General features: G+C 31.7%; 1 protein-coding gene across 4 annotated transcripts in view; it reads right to left on the reverse strand.

Annotated features, from left to right (window-relative positions):
- The window catches only part of LOC118199903 (uncharacterized), a 134938-nt gene that overhangs the window by 14747 nt on the left and 99161 nt on the right, over nt 1-21030 (reverse strand). For 2 of the 4 annotated variants that reach the window (XM_085827052.1, XM_085827051.1), the window contains exons 19-22: nt 20121-20249; nt 14601-14670; nt 3302-3357; nt 885-972 (exon numbers count right to left, since the gene is read on the reverse strand). In XM_085827052.1, coding sequence (XP_085683178.1) covers nt 885-972; nt 3302-3357; nt 14601-14670; nt 20121-20249 — 343 coding nt within the window. Of the gene's footprint in view, nt 1-883; nt 973-3301; nt 3358-14600; nt 14671-20120; nt 20250-21030 lie in introns of those variants that run through there. The other 2 variants (XR_015044086.1, XM_085827053.1) reach the window with 2 other exon arrangements.

Here is a 21030-nt window from a genome sequence, read left to right on the forward strand (position 1 = left end):
ATACACTGTAACCATGTACACGTCGACCTATTTTCACTTAAAAAAACATTCCAGAATTGCACAAAAATGGCATTGCGCACACTATTGACTTTATCCATGTACACGGCTAAAGTCCTAGCTAGAAACCTTTATCGCCTTACCAAAATGTCGCCAAACTACCTGCTACCATATTCCAAAGATTAGCTGAAGACAGAAGTCTTAGAACATTGTTTAAAGAATCTAAAGAAAGTTTCACAAAGGGATTTATGATTGCTGCTGGTTTTTCATATAACGGCAAATTAGAAACAAAGAGAGTGGAGAAAAGTGTGAGATTAACTCCACATACTATCAGGAACACATTTCAGACCCAGTTTTTAAATGTGAAGTAATATCTCTTTGCCCACAGTGCTATGAACCAGAACTGCATTAAGACAAAGGAAGCAGTCCCATGTCAAAATCCACGGCTAACTTCCTCGAAAAAATGGAACAAAAAACGTGTATAAAGGCCACACCGTGTTCATTCATATCCTTATAAATCCGCTGATGTATCACCTATGAATTTTTGCGCTTCTGGACTTTTAAAAAGCCGGATTGTCCAACGTCGACGCACAATCTTCCTTGTATTTTGGAAAGGTGTTCAAGAAGAGTTAGATAAAATACCTCTTCCTATACTACAAATCTTTTTTGACTTAGAAATTAAGGTGTAGAAAGATAATGAAAAATAAGGGTTACCAAACAGAACATTTAAAACACAAATATTTTAGGTAAAATATTTCTATAAAGGCAATAAAAGTCATCTAAAAATGCAAACAGCATCTATTTTGTAATTTTTCAAATAGAAATTGGTTACAAAAATCGAAACAATATGAAGCAAATATTGGAAAATACAGAAATTGTAAACATACCTTGCCACACTGGCGACAAAAAGAACAATTGTTAAAAGTAATATTCCTCCTAGAACAGCACCTACAATAATCGTATTGAGACGAGCATCTGAAATAAATTCAAAAGAAGTTATTTTATTTTTTTTTTCTTTTGAAAAATTATATTTTTATTTCTTTTCAGCAATACACTTAAATAAGATTCAAATTTCAAAATCATACTTTGTAAGCAAAATTTACGGCAGAATAATTGCGTTGTAAATATGAACAAATATTTGTTTTTTTAGCTATCATTTTCATTCTCGTAATGAAAGCTGAATCATCATGTCTTCAGTTTGGTAAGCGCGAACTGGAAAATTCATGTCGTGTGAAATTCTACAATGCATAAAGTGTGCTTACCTTAATGGTCATTTAAGGTAATAATTATTTAGTAGAGATTCAATAGATTTGAGATGCATCAATTTTGCTATAAATATTTTCTAAAATTATTAGAACATATTTTTTTTTTATTTTTATGAATTAATTTTATCATGCAATATATTAAACAATAATAACGAGATATGACCTTTCTGCTGCTTTAATATCTCATTCCCATTTTTAAAATTGACCAGAAACACTCGTATGGTCAAGAAGGTAAATATTATTATAAATATATGTAAATATTTGCGTTTATTTGATTGTAATATGGTTTATGCGATTTTTATATATCCTGTTTTGTTCATTTATTTCTTTATTTGATGCGTTTGATAGAATAATTTTAGCGTCTATTTTCTGTTTAATCATATTTGTGGGCAGGTATTGCATTTGTTAAATTTTATTTCGCATCTGATGTTATAGATTTTATAATTCTGAATCGATCAATGTTAAAAATGTGGAAATATCTCAATTAGAAGCCGAAATATAAGCAAAAATTCTTTTGATGACCCTTAAAGACAATTTTTATCACTACTGGCGACATCTAATAACTATATTGGCCAAGTTGGCGATATTTCTCGCTGAGGTTACTAGAAACTATTTTTTTTTTTTTTTTTTTTTTTTTTTTTTTGGTTTTGTTTTGTTAAAACTGCACTGATATTAATCCAATTCAGTAGTACAGAACTGCTTTCAAATGACCTCTACAAATTAATTTGCTTAATTTGTATATAAGGATATTATACTTTCATAAATGGAGTTTTTCTTTTTTTGAGTTTGCTGTCTAACAATTTTTTCATTATTTACGGATTTGTCAGCAGGCATATGTAAGTTATTTTATTTCCTTGAGAATAATTTTCAAAATATTTTTATAAAAGAATTTTTGATACACCGCGAGATAATATGTCTACTTAAGATTTCTCAAAAAACCACGTATACTTATACCTAACGCTAATTTAACGAACTTTTGATTAAAAAATCAGCGATTTAAAAGCCTAGCATTGCCACTCTACAAGTGTAAAATATATAAGTCTCGAATTTAATCAGAAAACTCGGCGATATAAAAAAAATGTGTTGCCATTCGAGGGAAATTAATTATATTAATTTGTCTCGAATTTAATAAACAAACTCGCCTATCTAAGAGAAATGTATTGCCACTGCTGAAATCAAAATATTTTCGTTTGGTGGCTTTGCACCATCATAAAATAGAAGTACTTCAGGTTTTTTCTTTTACAGTTTCATTTGCACTTTTATAAGGCTCTATTTTAATCAATTAGAAAAATACGATTATTTAAGAGTATTCATACTTTAGATAGAAATAAAAATAGGTAATTAATTCTTGTATAATTTTTATCAACAATTTTCATTCTCATTTTTTCATCTTGCTGCATTTTTCACAGTTTAATTTAGTTTAATTATTTTACTGCCTTATTAACTGATAATTGTTCTTTAATTTTTTTCTTAAATTACGTAAAGTACACTCAGAAGCACTGGTAAGGTAATGATTGTCATACGTTATCTCCCCAATGAGATAGAGTTTCTGATATGAAGAGATATTTTTATCTATTTTTCTCTATTTTGCCCCTTTTACAGTATTTATTTCACAAGATTTCATAATTTGTTTCATATTCTGGTGTTATTTTTCACGATTCTCACTTATCTTTTACCATGCAGCTCTATCAACTTGAATTTCCTGGACTCTGGCACTCAAACCTTTGTTTCTTACACTATGTGAAACAAATTACTTCATCTGCTTCGCAGAACCTACTTTAATATCTTAGAATTACCGGTCTCCAAAGCTATTGTGATTTGGCGGATAATTTCAGAATGAGTTTAAATGTGAATGCAATTGTGTTTATGCAAAATTTAAAACAGCTTCAATAAAAGTACTTCAGGAATTGATAGTTAAAAAACAAGGAATCGTATTACATTACTGAATATAATAAAGGGCTAGAGACCAAAGCGGGAAGTTTTATAAGTTTAATCGATTCATTACCGTAACGTTATTTTGGATTAAACACCATGCTTACCTTTGAAGTTTTCGTCTTGCAAGTTGCACATAGCACCACTGAAACCGGCATCACATCTGAAAAACAAATTTGATTCTAAAATCTTTAAAATGAAAGCCTTAATTCGATTTTAAATAAATTCAGATTTATTTAACAAAGTTTTAAAAAAAGTGTTTCTGTTTCATTGAGTCGTTTTAAAAATGTTTGTTACTCCTTTCCAATAAAAACTATAGGGTATTTCAACAAGAATATAAAATTTAAATTTTAAATAAAACACATTTTTTTCTTTTTTGAGAAAATGCTGAAACGTTGATTTAATCATAAAGCAGAATGTGAGAATTATATGTAGAACAGCAAGTCTGATAAATGCTCTCCTCTGCTTGCTGCCACATTTCACGAAATTTTCGATCACGATTTGGCATAATTGTGGCTGGATTTCGGTGATACAATGTCTAATCTCCTACTGTAAGACAAAAGGTGGTCGTGGGCTTCTTGGTAAACACGTTTGACTTTAAAACCCTACAGAAAGAAGTCCAAATACGTTGGATCTCATGATGTATGCTGCCAGTTCTGGTCATATAAGTGAGAGATACACGATACACGACCAGGGAATATCTTGTGCAATAATGCTATTATTTCACGTTGTAGCACCATCCTGTTGGAACCATGTGTCTTCCAGATCCATACTATCCGTCTTAGCTCCAGTGCACCAAAACGTTTTATCATATCTCGGTAGCGTCTGTTATTGATTTTTTGTCAATTACTAGCTGATATGTGACAACTGGTGCCATCCTGTTGGAACCATGTGTCTTCCAGATCCATACCATCCGTCTTAGCTCCAGTGCACCAAAACGTTTTATCGTATCTCGGTAGCGTTTGTTATTGATTGCTTGTGAATTACCAGCTGATATGTGGCAAGTGGTACCATCCTGTTGGAACCATGCGTCTTCCATACCATCCGTCTTAGCTCCATTCCACGAAAAAGTTTTATCGTGTCTCGGTAGCGGTTGTTATTGATTGTTTAAGCATTCCCAGCAGCCGTTTCGCAGAAAAATGGTCCGATTGTCCTTTCAGACCCAAATCCAGTGACATGTTTGAGAAACATTTCCTTCTCATGAAACATATGTGCACGTATTGCATCATTCCAAATGCAGCTTGTTTGCAAAGCCATCAACATAAAAATGTGGCTCACCGCTAAAGATAATTTTGTTGAAACACTCACCACTCACTTGTTGTTCAAGGACCCCATTTGAAGAACTGTCTTTGCTGTGTGCGGTTTGAGTTCTTCAGACAGTTGAATTTTGGCGTCATGGAGACGCACATCTTTCTTGAGAATACGGATAAGATTTCATTCATAATAGCTTAGTATTTGTTTATGTAGTATTTATGAGCAGTGTTTTTATGCATTTCCTTTTTATATATGCTTTATGTTTCTATATATGTTTTATTAATATTTTATATTTGTATTGTAGATTTTATGTTTTGTGTTTTATGTTCTGATATTGCAACATGCTTCTTATGCTTATGCTTTACTTTCATTACAGGTATCAACTTCTTAGATTTTAAATTTGATCATTCTAACTTGCCATACGGCCATTCACGGTTGTAGAAAACATTTAGGGCGCTATCACGCCACTCACCCGAAGGCGAAAATAAGAGTCTGAGAGATCAGGAAGTTAGAGCTTTAAAGTGGCGTACACTAACATAATAGCAAAAATTTCAATTTTTAAGTCATGAAAATCATCTGAGTCCTGACTGAAGAACATAAAGCTGCTTAGTGAGAGATTCGAGAGAATAATATCTAATTCTTGAGAATTCAGGGTATGAGTATCACGTGACCGGTACTAGCCAATACGGTTAGATCCACGGTGGTAGGCCTTGGTGAGTTCAATTATTTACACTTTGTACAAATAACACTAAAAGTCTTTGCCCATCCAGGCACTAAGTCCATATTCTTAGTAGTAAACACAAACACAAATTCACAAACACGTAATAAATCTTGGTTAAATACTTGGATAAATACTAGGATTAAATGCTTTATTAAATACTTGAATAAAATGAGATAAGTTGGATAAAACTATAACATATTTACAGCTACCACTTTATATTGTGGTGAACTGACCTAGGTCGTTTCACGACACTTTCCACAGTGGGATCATAATTCGTAAGTTCTCTCAAAGCATCCATTAGGATCTGCTCCGGTATTGGTTTAATTTTTAAATCATCATAAATAATTGTATTTATGTTTCTTCCCGTCTCTGTCTTCAAAAAGTAGCTATTGTATCCCCATCTGGCCCTTATATGGCCATACAAATTACTTAAGGGCCCACCAGCGGCCGAGCGGTAAAGACGCTGAACACTGGTAGTTCGGTCTGAGGTTCGAATCCCGCGAACGGGCTGGCTGCATGGGCGTTTTCGTGGTTTTCCCCATGTGTAACGTGTATACGAGCCAGTTTCCCTTAGAAAGTCCTCCACGAAGGCATCCCTCCCTTTAGGCAGATAGCCCTCGTGTGCTTTGCCATAATTGAGTAATCCAATCCAAATTACTTAAATTCTTCAATAATCTCTGAAACTGGCAAGGCCCTTGCCAGAACTCGGACCACGGACCTCTCGAATACGCGTCGAGCGTGCCGACCACTACACCACGAAGGCATGTTAAGAAGGTGGGAGAAATACCTTATATACTCCCCCTTTTAAAGGGCGACTGGGGTTTAGGAGACCCAATCGCCAAATCCTGGTGGTGGAGAATCAACATCCACCCCCTGTTTTAGTTCGGGCGCTACTGTGGATTCATTAAGTTATTTCGAAGCAGGTGAGATGAAAAATGAACAATGTTCACGGACCTCTGGAATATGCGTCCAGAATGCTGATCACTACAACACGAAGGCGGAGAAATACCTCATAATTTAATTAATAAATTCAGCGATTTAAAAAAGAATGTGTTGCCACTTCCCAAATAAAAATAATTTTGTATTCCAAGCTGCGGTGTTTTATCGTTCAGGAAAGCATTAGCTCTTTAATTTTTCTTTCCAATTTATTCTTTTATTAATTAACAAACTAAGCAATTGAAAAGCAATAAAGGCAGATACATTTCAAGTATTAGTAATTACAAAATGGATTCGTGAAATTACATTAGCTGGATTTATTAAAATTATTATGTGCTTTTTTATACATATATAATAAATATTTTTGCGGCTGGCCGTGGGAATGGCTAGTTTTAATAGGTACAAAATGTGAACAGGTACGTACGTTACATCGATAGTTGTATCATTTGTATACCAAAATTCTGAAAATGATTCCAAAGTTTGTAAGGGCAAAGGCACCGATTGTAAACTATTATTTATCTATTACATTCAAAATTAATAAAAATGGAAGTGTAACAGGGCTATATCCATTTATTATACGAAACATTGGGTGCCCTATTACATTTCAACCTGTACCTGTATTATTTATTTGTATTATTTGCATGAGTATCTCTTCATTCTTATAATGCTGAAAAACTGAGTATTTAAGACAAAACAAAAGATATGCATGCTTACGTAATACACTTCCAAAATTACTTTATTCGTTTCTGTCAGAAAATTATGCAAGATAAAAAAAAAAAATCTAAAAGCTTTCAGATATTACATTACGCCCAAAGGGACGATTTTGTAACATTTTGTGGGTTACCTTTATTTATTAAACATCGTGTTCTTCGCACTTAAACCATAAAATTCAATTCAACAGCAATATAACAAAATATTAACAAAGAGCATATCTTTAGAATTTTTAATACACAGTCTCGCGCGCTGAAGATGATTTTTTTTTTTTCGGTACAGTGCTCGCCTTGAAACCGTTGAATTTGTTAATCAAAAACTCTTTAAAGTTTTACAAAACATGAAACGGATAATAAAACAAATTCCAAATTTGGGCTTCCAGATGCCCATATTCGAGTGGAGGACTACGTTTTTCAAAATTTGATGTCTCTAGCTACCGTGTGTTTTTACAGTGCTAGAAACATACATGCATTCATGCAAATTCTTCATTACTTAAAATCTTTAAATATAATGCAGAGCTCTAATATTTGGTGTCAACAATTTTAAAAGTGGTTCATTATGTTTTTGATTTAAAATATTATCAAAATATTCTTAACTTTTTGAGGATGTGAAAATGAATATGTCATATTTTTTATCACTGATCTATCTAAACTAATAATTTATCTCAATTGTAGTAGCGACGCAATAATTACGTAAATTGTCTATCACTAAGAAAATATCCTTTTCCGCTTGCATCATTAACGTTACCTTAATTTTTTATTATTATTATCCAAGTCAAATAATTACAGCTTATTTTCACTTTTATTGTCTCATATTGATAGCTTTATTAGCAATGTGCAAAAAATGCTGTAGATAATTTTATCTACCAAATTTTTTTAAATCTCTATCCTCACTTTTTTTGACGTACCATTTTTCAAATAAAAAGTTGTTACCGCCAAATGTTATCGCCATGTGTTATTTTTAACGAAATAATACTTGTTTAGTCCAAAGAGGCTTGGTTCCTGAAGGACTATTGTTTTCGTTTTTCGATTTTGCGTTGAATCACTATAAATGTCCGTTTCACTTTTTAAACTGTTGCCACCCAATGTTAGAGTCCTGCATTATATTTGAAGAAATTAAATAAGGAAAAATCTGCATAAATGTATGCATATTTCTCGCATTGTGATAAAACAACAGTACATAGAGCCATCGAATTTTGATTGACGTCATCATCCTACTAATATCGGCATGTAGAAGACCAAATTTGAAATTTGGAACTTGTTTTATTATCGATTTCATATTTTGTAAAATTTTAATGAATTTTTTATTAAAAGACTCAAGGATTTCAAGCGAGCAATGGCGACACTCTTCGCGGAGGGGAAAAACCTTTTTTTATCTCCAGCGCGCGGAACTGTGTATCGGAAATTCTAAAGATATGCTCACTTTAAAATTATTTTGCTACATTGCTATTGAACTGAATTTTATGGTTTAAGTGCAAAGAACATGATATTTAATAAATAAAGGTAACCACAAAATTTTTAAAAAACGCTCTTTAGACGTAATTTAAAATCTAAAAACCTCTCAGATTTTTTTTTAGTCTTTTTTTTTAAATTTTATTTCTAACGGCAGATTATAAAGACAACTGTAAAGGAAGTAATATAGCGGATTTTGAAAAATGTATGAAAACACTTGATACTCTAATGGGAATTCTAAACATATGCTTTTTTGAATTATTTTAAGATTTTGCTGTTGGATCTTTTGCGTCGTAAATGCGAAGAAAGGGATATTTAATAAATAAAGTTAATTTAAGTTAAAAATGACAGAAAAAATAATAAAAAAGACGTAAAAATTTGCGCAAGTTATCTTGTTAAAATATGTAATAGGATGAACTAAGAAAAGACTGAAAATAAATTAATGCCAACACAGTAGCGGAAGTCCAAGAGCAGTTTGGTAAACTACGAGTTCAGCAATAGCACAAAATACTTTAATAGATCCTCTCATGCGAGGTTCAAATCTGAATCCTTTCAATATTTTTTTCCAAAAGCACCAGATTTGCTATTAGACTCAAACCTCATTCTTTGTCCGTATCACTTTTCAACAGCCACTAAATGTTACCGCCAGGTTTCACCTTTAACGAAATAATGTAGCGAATATATGTATATATATATATATATGTCATGTTTTAATGCGTAAATGAAGAAATCCGGTACTTTAATTTCTGGCCTCTGAAGACATTTTATAGCGTAGTTGGAAGAATGAATGCATAATCTATAAAATTCCATATATGGGCGTTTCGAATCAATTTTATTGCAGAATAATTCACATAAGATCATCTCTCTGTACATAAGACATTTTTCAATCATAGTTGAATGCAATAATTTCCATGTATACCTTTTTTAAAGTACTACGTCATCTTAAGTAAGCGGCAGCATGTATGAGGAGCGTCTTACCAGTAGGAAAGCATAATTTCCATGTATACCTTTTTTAAAGTACTACGTCATCTTAAGTAAGCGGCAGCATGTATGAGGAGCGTCTTACCAGTAGGAAAGCATAAGCGAAAAGAAACGTAGTTTAATTCAGAGGAAGAACAGAGGAAGTCAAAACTTTCAGCTCGGGTTAGAAAAGATTTGGTTTACAGTTATTTGACTGCGTAAGAGATATTTGCATTAAGCGTTACGTAGGATTGCATGATTAATTTGAATGTTTTTTAGCCTTGTAGCCTTATAGCGCTGTATTTAAGATAGACAGAGGAAGTGCCCAAATTAAACAAAAAAATAAAAGAGGTTATAGGCAATTAAAATTAGAAGTTTGCTTTCATATTTTTTATCTTACATTTATATATATATATACATGTGTGAGTGTGCATGTGTGTAAGATTAAAAAATATTATTGTGTTATGGTAAATCACGAAGGTAGTGCCTTCTGTTCTTTTAGTTAGAATTAATAAAGGGTATTTTTTCATCCTTCTTCTGTGTTGTTAATAACTAAACGCCTGGGCGAGAATTCGTCAGGTTCATTGTAAAATCTAGATTAGTTTATGTGGAAAAGAAGAGACAGATCTTACAAAGTGATCAGATTTGAGACAGGTAAAAAGAGCCAGAGAGCTCAATATTCTATTCCTCAAAATGTCATCTCAAGAGCCCGAAAGTGGTTTTTGAGGAAGAAACCAATCACTTTTCTTGATGGTCGTTGTCTCTGAAGAATAACCATAGGAAATGGAGGCAAAAGGAATCTTTCACACATGCTTTACAACACCTAGCCATTTCTAATTTTATAGCGTTTAAAGAAGATGTATGAGCGACGTGGTACCACTTTTGTTTTGTTAATTTCTCGAGCTTCTATCTTTCCAAAGAACTACACTCGTTTGAAAAATTAAAATAATTTCCATATTATATCTATTTTACAAAAGGCGTAGAACCAAAGGTACTAATTATGTCTACAAAGAATTATGCAAATATTCAGTCCAACGGGTAAGCGTACACGTGCATGTCTGCGGAGCTGTGATTGGAGAGGGTTATAATATTTCAATCCCTAAGCCACGATATCAATTAATAACAACGCTCTTCTCAAGATCTCAACGTATATCAGAAAGATTTTCTCTGATGTAATAGAGTAGCCTCTTTATAACTGAACTCTGAACTTTATAACTGAACTCTGAACTTTTGCAATGAGGCTCAGAAAATTCAAATTAAGTATCAAAACGAAAGGTTTTTTTTGTCTATTCTTGTGATAAGTTTTATTTCGCAATGATAAAGCTAATCACGTTACATCTGATTGGTTCGCTGCTTCACGCATAGGAAACCGATAAAAGTGATTGAAAACGAAACCATAAAACTCCTTAAATATAATTATAAAGTCTTCATGTTTCAAACGGATACCTCAAAATTTTATAGTATTTGACATATGAGAAATGCAATTTCACCTGAAATTTACGAATTTTTCCCAAATTCAAATAACGTTTGCACGTTAATTTCATTTAGTTTGATTTCTCTACGTGTTTGGTTTGGTCAGACCTTGAATTTGTTGAGTCATTATGGTTTTCTAAAGCAGGAGGCATGAAAGATATGCAATGCCCTCACCAGGACACGAACCCTGGGCCCCACGAATACGCGTCGTGTATGCTTTCTGTTACACCATGAAGGCATGTTGAAAGGAAGAAGAAAATACCTTACATACTGTCCCTTTGAAACGGCGAATGGGGTTTAAAGGACCCAGTCGCCAAATCTTGATGGTGATGCATTATCGTCCACCACCTTTTAATTTGGGCTCCATTTGTAGAGGCATTATATACATGTAATACATCCTGTCGACTCAGATGCAATGAGCAGGAAACTGGAGGCGAAGGCAGATTAAATCTTCAGTTTTATTTTCAAAATATGTTGCGGCTACACAGAATTCGGCACACTAAATGTGCTTGTTCCAAAAGGCTTACATTTTAATAATTTTGCAGTAAGAAAGGAGAAGCAGACAGCAGTCCAGCTAGGCTAAAGCGTAGAAAGAAAGTGCGTAATGTTCGGGATGAAATCTTAAGTCAGACTGGGTTAGTTTTGGTTCTCAAAGCATTTTGATTGGACAGTTAATATTGCTGTAAAATTACTATTGGCTGGTTGAGTTTTAGTTCCATTTACATCATCATAATTACGTAAGAATCATATGACATAGAATAGTCTCGAAATGAAGCAGTGCAAAGAGGGGTTACTATTTTTAGAATTGAGAAGGGAAATTTACGTTGCTAGTTTAATCTTTTACATATTCTTTATTTTTCTTACATATATATATATATATATATATATATAATTGAAATAGAAATTGAAAAGCTAACAAACAATTGGTGGTAAGACCTATTTGGTCTTAAAAATTTTGCTCAAAATGCTGCAAAAATATGAAATAATAGGAAGAACTATTGTAGTGAGCTCGCTAAAAAGTTAGCATGAGCTGTGGCTCCAAGAAAAGGTTCAACGCGGTATTTTTTAAAATATTAACATGGAAGTAATTTTTAAAAAATATTAACATGGAAAGGTGAAAAAACTGCTTACACGCGAAATAAAATACAGAACATAAAACTGTTAAAATCAATGTGGGAAACATGTGAATGCACAAAAAAAAAAAAAAAAAAAAAAAGAGCAAATCTTATCGATGTGATATGTGAAAAGTTAACTCATATAAAAAACAGATCGACGGAACAAGTTCAAACAAAATTAAAACAAAATAATTAAAACATAAATTGCAAAAATTATAAAAATTACAAAAATTACAAAGCGGAAAATGGTAAATTAGCCCAATTCGACTTCCAACCAGGCTTTTCAAGGGAAAAATAGTTGAATGTCGAACCAGGCTAACACCATTACGCGTTTCGCCGAAACAGACAATTGAAGCTCTTGTTTGACGAAAACATTTTTTTAAATAATATGAATTGTCCCGAAAAAAATTCTTTTTGGAGCTTCAATTCTCTGTTCCAATTTCCCGACGCGTCCGCAGAAAAACACATTAAGGTGTAAGAAAAAGTAAATGCAACTCCGAGCAAAACAAAATTAAAATAAAAATAAAATAAATAGCGGTCTGCTATTAGTCAAAATATACAATAACGTACGGGCTTGCCCTGCTAGCTTGAAGAATAAATATACATATATATATTCTTCCGACCTGATTTTTCTGAAATATTTCTCTGGTACATATTTGCGATGACAATAAAATATACCAGAAGAATTTTTTAGTTAATCTTAAATTCTAGCATACACTTGCTAAACTGTCAAGCTAATCATCGCAGGATTTCCATCCTTACAATGGATAGGTTGAAACATCACTTTTCAAACAAATGTTTTTCACAATTTTTAATGCAATTTATCATAGCAGTATTTTAGTTAACCTACAATCACTACAATGATGGATATTTAATCCCTCATTGTAATCAGCCTCATGATTTTTAGTGATTATGAAATTCTATCCCTAAATGAAACATGTTTCCATGAACTGAATGTGAATATACGCCATTGGACAGACAAGAGCCTGAAAGCAATGACATAGCACACATTTAATTCCCAAGCTGATAAGAAGAAATCATTTTCTAAGAGATTGGGAAAGAAAGTGATTTTCTTTCATTATTAATTTTCTTGATATTGTTAACTAAAACGAATAAAATATATAAAAGAGTTAAGTTACACAATTTTAGTTAAATGCTGAAACATGTTTTCTGCATTATCTTTAGATCACTTTCGAATTTATGTTCAGAGTTCTTATTTACCTGTCAGCGACCGTTTTTCCTTGGAAAAGTAAATATGTTTTAGAGGAGGGGGGAATGAAGGAAACTGAAAAGGAAAAGGAACAGTACGAAGAATGAAAAAATGGACTTCATTTCACGGAACAAGTGTTCTAAAATTTGTTTAGTTCTCTTTTTAAACGCAAGCTAGAAAAATATTTGCATAGCTTCTAGTCTTAACAATGATGAGAATATGGAATGGTGATTCAACGTTGTGCATCGAGTAAAGAAACTGAGCTCATTGAGCCGGGTAACATAGTGGATATATATATAAATATATTTATATACATTTAGCGTGGCCGATTGCAACCAAATTGCGAGCATATTTACATGTTATAGCAGTCGTATATACAAAATTTCAACTTTCTGAGGCTACTCTCTTTTGAGTTATGCGAGATTCATACTACGTAGGTACAGATACCACAAAAAATTCTCTTCAGAATTCATTTTAAAGCAGTTTTATTATTTTTTTTGGAGGAAAAGAGTCTTTTACAGCCAGTCAGTCGTGATATCTGTACATCCTTACGTACAGATGTCATGCAAAAACATCGTTAAATTGCATTCGATAGCGGTCAAAATGGATATTTTCGTTGAAATATGTTGCTTGAAACTTTTCGCGATTACAATACTTCCTTTTTGCTTCGTACAAGGAAGTTAATAAAAATTAAAAAATATAAGAGGTTTCATATTTTAAATTACGTCTAAAGGGTAATTTTTCAACATTTTGTCTGTACCTTTATTCATTAAATATCACGTTCTTCGCACTTAAACCATAAAATTCAGTTCAAGAGCAATATCGCAAAATAGTTCTGAGCATATCTTTAGAATTTCCGATACAGAGTCTGGGCTTTGGAGATAAAAAAAAAAAATTCTGTACAAAGTTGCTATTGTTCGCTCTGAAATCCTTGAGTTTGTTAATCAAAAATTCCTTAAAGTGTTACAAAATATGAAATCGATAATAAAACAAATTTCAAATTTGATCTTCCACATGCCCATAGGAGGATTACGTCATTCAAATTTCGATGGCTCTACGTACCGTTGTTTTATCACAATGCGAAAAATATCCATACATTTATGCAGATTTTTCCTTATTTAATTTCTTCAAATATAATGCAGGACTCTAACATTGGGTGGCAGCAGTTTGAAAAGTGAAACGGACATTTATAGTGAACCAACTCAAAATCGCAAAACGAAAACAATAGTCCTTCAGGAACAAAGCCCCTTTGGACTAAAATGTATGTAACTAATAAAAACAATTCAATATTGAGCAAATGTCAATTAAAGTTTACATAAATGGAATAAAGATTTAATTATAGAAATGCGAAGCGGCAAGAAAATTCTTCTGGCACAGTTTTATGCAACATAAAATAATTTACGTGGAAATTCCAACTGCTTGAGAAATGAATTCATTATTTGTTAGTCTTTAAAATTTTGATTTTGCAGAGTATTGTAAATTTTGTCCCTCGTAATTTTATTCAGAGAATATTTGTGACTAGTTAAGCTTACATTGTTGTCAAAGTAATAAGTATTCTATGGCAAAATTACTCACCGACATTCAAAGCCGTGATCGCCATTTTCTGTACAGTGGCCATGCACACAAGGATTTGGACTGCATATTTCTGGAATAAAATATGCTTTGAGTCAAAAATATAAATTATATTAATACACAAGATATTCCATGAACGTGGCTATAAGAATTATTTCCCTGAATTTTCATCTCAGATAACTATTTCAATATCCAAACATCGTGTAGAATGTTCTAAAACTGACAAAATGTTACCGCCTTCGTAGAGCTAAAATTTCTATTTCTAAAGCATCCATTCTTCCGCAATAAATAAAATACAACATAAGGCTTGGAAATTCACAGATACTCCAGAATAGATAAGCTTATTTAAATTATTTTTCATTACCAAGCACGCAAAAATAAATAAATAAGTAAATACTCTTTTAATAAGAATGCTTTCAGACTTTATATTACGCTTAAAGGGACATTTTTAGTTCCTTGTACGATGTAAAGGGAGTATTGTAAACACGAAAAATTCCGTGTATCATACTTCAACAAAAATATCCATTTTGACGGCTATTAAATGCAATTTAACAATGTGTATAAGGGAATTTTGTGTATAAGTGAATGGAACGCTTTATATTGTACTTAACTCTTTAAAGTGTAATGAATATTTTATGCAGTGGAGTTTTTGCTAACAAAGAAATTCTAAGAAAAATACCTGATTTGGGCTTCGTAAGCAAAGTTACTATTCAGTAATATGTGTCTTCGTTCTCAATATGAATCCATGAAATACTCAAAAATTTTTTTCCGTAATTTCAGCCTGAATTTGAATGAAGAATTTTTAATTTTTAATTTTTATTTTTATTTATTAGCACAGAATGGCTATTAGTCTCGAAACGGCATTTTACTTCGAATCTCTATCAACGAATGTATGACTTTTCAAATAGTTGCCACCAAATATTATCGCCGTGTATTATATTTAAAGAAATTAAATAATGAAGAATTTGCATGTATGTGTTTTCATATGGATGTGTTTTCATAATGTGAAAAAGCAACGATATCTAGAGCCATCGATAAACACCGATGCCTGATCATGAAGAAATTGATCTCACAAGATCTACCAGAAGACGCAGAAGTGATACGTTTTGCTGACGATCTCATGCTACTTGTAAAAGTAGTCTCACTTGAAAACGAAAAAAATATCAGGAAATAGTCGTAGTGATGGATTGTTGAAAGAGAGAAGAAAATCTGTAATTTAATCTCGACAAAATTTCAGCAATATTATATCCCAGAGGAGGAACTCGTATAAGAAATCCGAGGCTCCTATATAACGGAACACAAATAAAATTCGTAACAAGCATGAAATATATGGGAGTAATCATAGACAACAAACAACAAACTGTCATTCATAAGAAAAGTGAGGGAATTTTGAATTTCTATAAACGCAATGTTATACGGGACGCTTTTAGCAAGAAAAAGTAATATAATACTCTAAAAACGTTACAATTCCAATCATCATAACTGGTACTGGAGTATGGGGAACCACAGCGTCGGAGCTACAACGCCTAAGAATGAAATTAGATACAATATAAGGGAATGAAACGCTTTGTATTGTACTTAACTCTTTAAAGTGTAATGAATATTTTATGAAATGGAACTTTTGATAACCTGGTAATATAAAAAGTAGATTTTTTTCCTTCAGTATTTGACAGTCCCCTTATGTTTTCAAAACCATCTTTACCTTACATTAAAAAGATCGCAGTTGGAAAGGAATAAGTATTCCCAAAATTAAAACCTACAACCATTTTTTTTTCAAACATTTTGTACAGAATGATAAGACAAGCGAAACTATAACAAATAGTTCAAATATTATTTACATGATGCATACCCATGCATTTGATGCACATGGTCTTTGTTAAGTTGCAGTTAGCACTGTTATAGCCCAAAACTTTAATTACTATAACATCAAAAATTAAGGGCAGAACTAGGAACAGCAATAGATATAAATTTCATCGATGAATGCACATCTATATTTTTTGTCCATGAATTTATCTTTCGCTCCAAACATTTTAAATTTTAAAAAATGCTGTAACGACCAATGAACAGTTATCTTACGTAACTATAAAAATAACAAAATCCGGTGAAACGGAGCAAGATAAGTAAATTTTGAAGACTTTTGCCTCTGTGAATAATGCATTCAACAACGCAATTCGAGTGCTTTTTGATGTAATCTTTCCAGATAAAAATATTTCCCCAAATCAAACATTGAGGAAAGAAACAGTTACCGTTGCCAGCGGTAACGCAGAAATCTTACCGGTTTACTGCTAGATAAGACTTTTCAAGAATAACAGTCTGCATACAGTATAAAACTGACAGATGGGGATTACGGATGCTTCCAACGTAACATACAGAGCTTTCTCTGAGAAATTTTATCACTAGCAATCCGGAATGAGTTTGTAATCAATGACATACCGCAAAATGTGTCAACAACTCTTTGTTTTCGCAACTTTGTGGAACGCAATGTTTATCTATTAATGTAATAAATGAAACTCAAATATAAGTTTTTTTTTTTTTTTTTTTTTTTTTTTTTTTTTTTTTTACCCAGGAGTTAATAAAAATGTTATTTCCTTCAAACGAAAAATGGAGAAAAATTTTGCTGTTAAATTTAACTCTTTTTTTTTTTTTTTTTTTTTTTTTTTTTTTTTTTTTTCTAATTCATTTACACATTTGAAATTTTACTGATGTATTTTAACACCTGAAAGAACACGTTATCGTTTTCACAGGATTCAACAAAACAGTTTAAACTTTAAAATCATACAGTTACATATATGGATAAAACCAAAATGTTTTAAAGTTTAGCGATTTTTGGCGGCTTTTCGACAAATATGGCGACAAAAATTAGTCGTCAGAACTATCTCCGCGGTAGTTCTGACACTGATGATGAATCTATGGCACGCGTGTCACAGTTGACACTCAGAGCCTCATCAGCTGGCACGCGACTAAAATATTACTTCCTTAATCAATAATCGCAATAAAATGATCCTATGTAATTTAGTTTTTAGTCTGTTCTTGAACGTGACTTACTTATCGCATAATGCCACTGCCATAGGGCCTAAGCATAACCCTAGCCTATAACACCAACCACAAGATCGTTCCCAAACTCGATGAAGCTGAACAGAAGGTCTTTATTGAAAGGAAATTGAGGAATTATAATTACCAGAAAGTTGGTTTTTGCAATTATCTTTCCGCAACAAACCATCTAACAACTGCCAGCTTTCAAATTTCACTGTGCCATCCAGAACATAGTAAACCACTCTCCGATGGGGATCTAATCAAAGAGGTATTGGGCACGCGGGCTCAAACAAAAAAGTTTTGGGCACGAGGCCTCAAACAAGTTCGCTACCACTGCTCTATAATCTTATTTTTCCGACAGAGCTTCACGTTCTCGAGCCAGTTCATATTATACAAAGGATGCTACGATTTATATATAATGCTATTAAAATTACTTGCGTATATACAAAATTCGCAATAATTTATTATTTAATTCCGTTTAATCTTATTGCCCAATCTCAAATTGTATATATTACCGATAACGTGCGAAAGTCGTTAATGTGCAGATTAACTGATTTGCTCCGTTAAAATGGGGAATTAAGAGTTTTCAACATTTTCACTAGGTAATGTGAACATAAACGGCTTTTGCATCGTTAAAGTTCTAAAGCTTGTTTCTCTCATTTCTTTTCCCTCTCCCTCCGCTTAGCATATTACCTACTAGACACTCGCTTATCTGCACATTGCGTACTAGCTCTCGTTAAACTGAAAATAAGATCTTAACTGGAACAACAGCAACAGGAGCAGATACGCTTAAATTAACATAATGATATTTATTTATTTTTCGATACCTAAAAATCAAGTTAATGTAATCGAACAGTTAGTAATTCAGTTGATAGAATCAATCATCAATAAATTAAAAAACTATAATACAAAGAATAAAACGGTTTAAATTATTATTAAGGAAATGAATTATTATTATTATTGTTATTATTACTATTACTATTATTATTATTATTACTATTATTAATATTAGTCCAAAGGGGCTTTGTCTTGTTTTGTTTTTCGATTTTGCGTTAAAAACTTTAAAAGGTTTCATCACTTTTCAAATCGTTGCCACAAAATACTATCGCCTTATATTATATTTGAAGAAATTAAATAATGAAGAATCTGCATAAATGGATGTATATTTCTCGCATTGTGATAAAACAACGGTACCTAGAACCACCCAATTTTGAATGACGTAATCCTACTGCTAATATGGGCATCTGAAATACCAAATTTGAAATTTGGAATGTGTTTTATTATAGATTTCATATTTTGTAAAACTTTAACGAATTTTGGATTAACAAACTCGACGGTTTCAAAGCGAGCAACGGCAACACTCTACGGGGGGAGAGAAACCTTTTTATCTCTAGCGCGCGGAACTATGTATCGTAAATTCTAAAGATAGCTTTATTTTAAAATTATTTGCGACATTGCTGTTGAACTGAATTTTATGATTTAAGTGCGAAGAACACGATATTTAATAAATAAAAGTAACACACAAAAGGTTAAAGAAACGCCCCTTTAGACGTAATTTAAAATCTGAAACCTTTCAGATTTTCAGAATAGATAATTTAAAATCTGAAACCTTTCAGATTTCAGATAATAATAATAAAATCTGAAACCTTTCAGATTTTATTATTATTATTATTATTATTATTATTATTATTATTATTATTATTATTATTACTATTACTATTACTATTACTACTACTACTATTATTATTATTATTACTATTATTACTATTATTACTATTATTATTATTATTATTATTACTATTATTATCATTATTACTATTATTACTATTATTACTATTATTACTACTATTATTACTATTATTACTATTATTACTATTATTATTACTATTATTATTATTACTATTACTATTATTACTATTATTATTACTATTATTACTACTACTATTATTATTATTATTACTATTACTATTATTATTATTATTATTATTATTATTATTATTATTATTACTATTATTACTATTATTATTATTACTATTATTACTATTATTACTATTATTACTATTATTATTATTATTATTATTATTATTATTATTATTATTATTATTATTATTATAGCCCTATTCACACTATGTGAAAACACTAGTTTAAATTGTCAGCCTTCAGATTTTTAAAAATCAGACCTTTTAAGAAATTTCTTTACCACTTAACCACAAGCAAAACATAGCTGCTACCGCAACAAAATTCTACAATGCATTTTTCTCTAATGTTCTATTGGTCTCACTCACATTAGTCTCACTCACATTATTCTTCAGTCTCACTCACATTATCGTAACTCCCAAATAATTCACACATATTGTTTCACATAATGAATTTTGCATTTTTAAACGGAAAGATAAAGGCAACATTAAGTATTCTACAAAACATGAAGAGGCAAACAAAGAAATAAATGATCGAAGTGGAAATCATGTTTATAAACAATGGACTACTCACCAACACAAGATTCTTGATTAGAATCTATGTTGACTCTGTATCCAGGTGAGCATGAGCAAAGGTAACTGCCTATTGTATTTGTACACTGTGCGTGTGCTGGGCATGGATTCTCTATACATTCATCAACATCTAAACAAAAAACAAAAAAAAAAAAAATATTATTTATCGTTTTTTACCGGGATTTCATTTACTTAATATTCAAATCAAGATATATGAAAAACATGATAAATGTAATAAATATAATAAAAGATATTTCCAAAATCGATAAATGTGATGACATCGGAAACGTTGAATTTAATTCTAAACAGTTTTGATAGGAAAGATATTTCCGACAAATTTATAATTTTTATTGTAAAAATAAGAATGAAAGCTCACGTTTTATTAATGTGTATTATGTGATTGAAAATATTCTTTCTGTTTTCGGATGGAAACTACTTGTGGATTTAGCGTTGCGCATGACATTGCGCATGACTGGCATTTTCGATCGGTCAAACGTGTAGGCAAACGGCGTACGAAAGCAACGTGCTTGTAAGAGTAAATTACACTAAAAAAATTTCAGATAGTTTAAACTAGTAAATTATGAGAAGCACATAACACATTGTTAGGTGCATGAGTTTCACAAACTCAGTACTGCAATCTTAAGTATGCCGAAACATTTGTCAAGCTGTTAACTTTACCAGACGTTCGTTACAGAAATTTAGGGATGGTTATAATCACTATAAAGATCAATCTTGCTTCAGGCAAAAAAAAGATGGCATTTAAGCAGATCTTGGAATGAGTCACATCGAACGCCCAACATCCATCTGCACATAAATTAATAAAACTCTATATGTATACAGTAAAAACAGATAAAAGATTAAAGCACGCATTGGAATTCATCAGAAAGCAGAACAAGTGAGTCCACATCAGC

The sequence above is a fragment of the Stegodyphus dumicola genome, chromosome 11, assembly GCF_044657685.1.
Source record: "Stegodyphus dumicola isolate Sdum_Otavi_A_Nest chromosome 11, ASM4465768v1".
In the NCBI taxonomy this organism is placed as follows: domain Eukaryota; kingdom Metazoa; phylum Arthropoda; class Arachnida; order Araneae; family Eresidae; genus Stegodyphus; species Stegodyphus dumicola.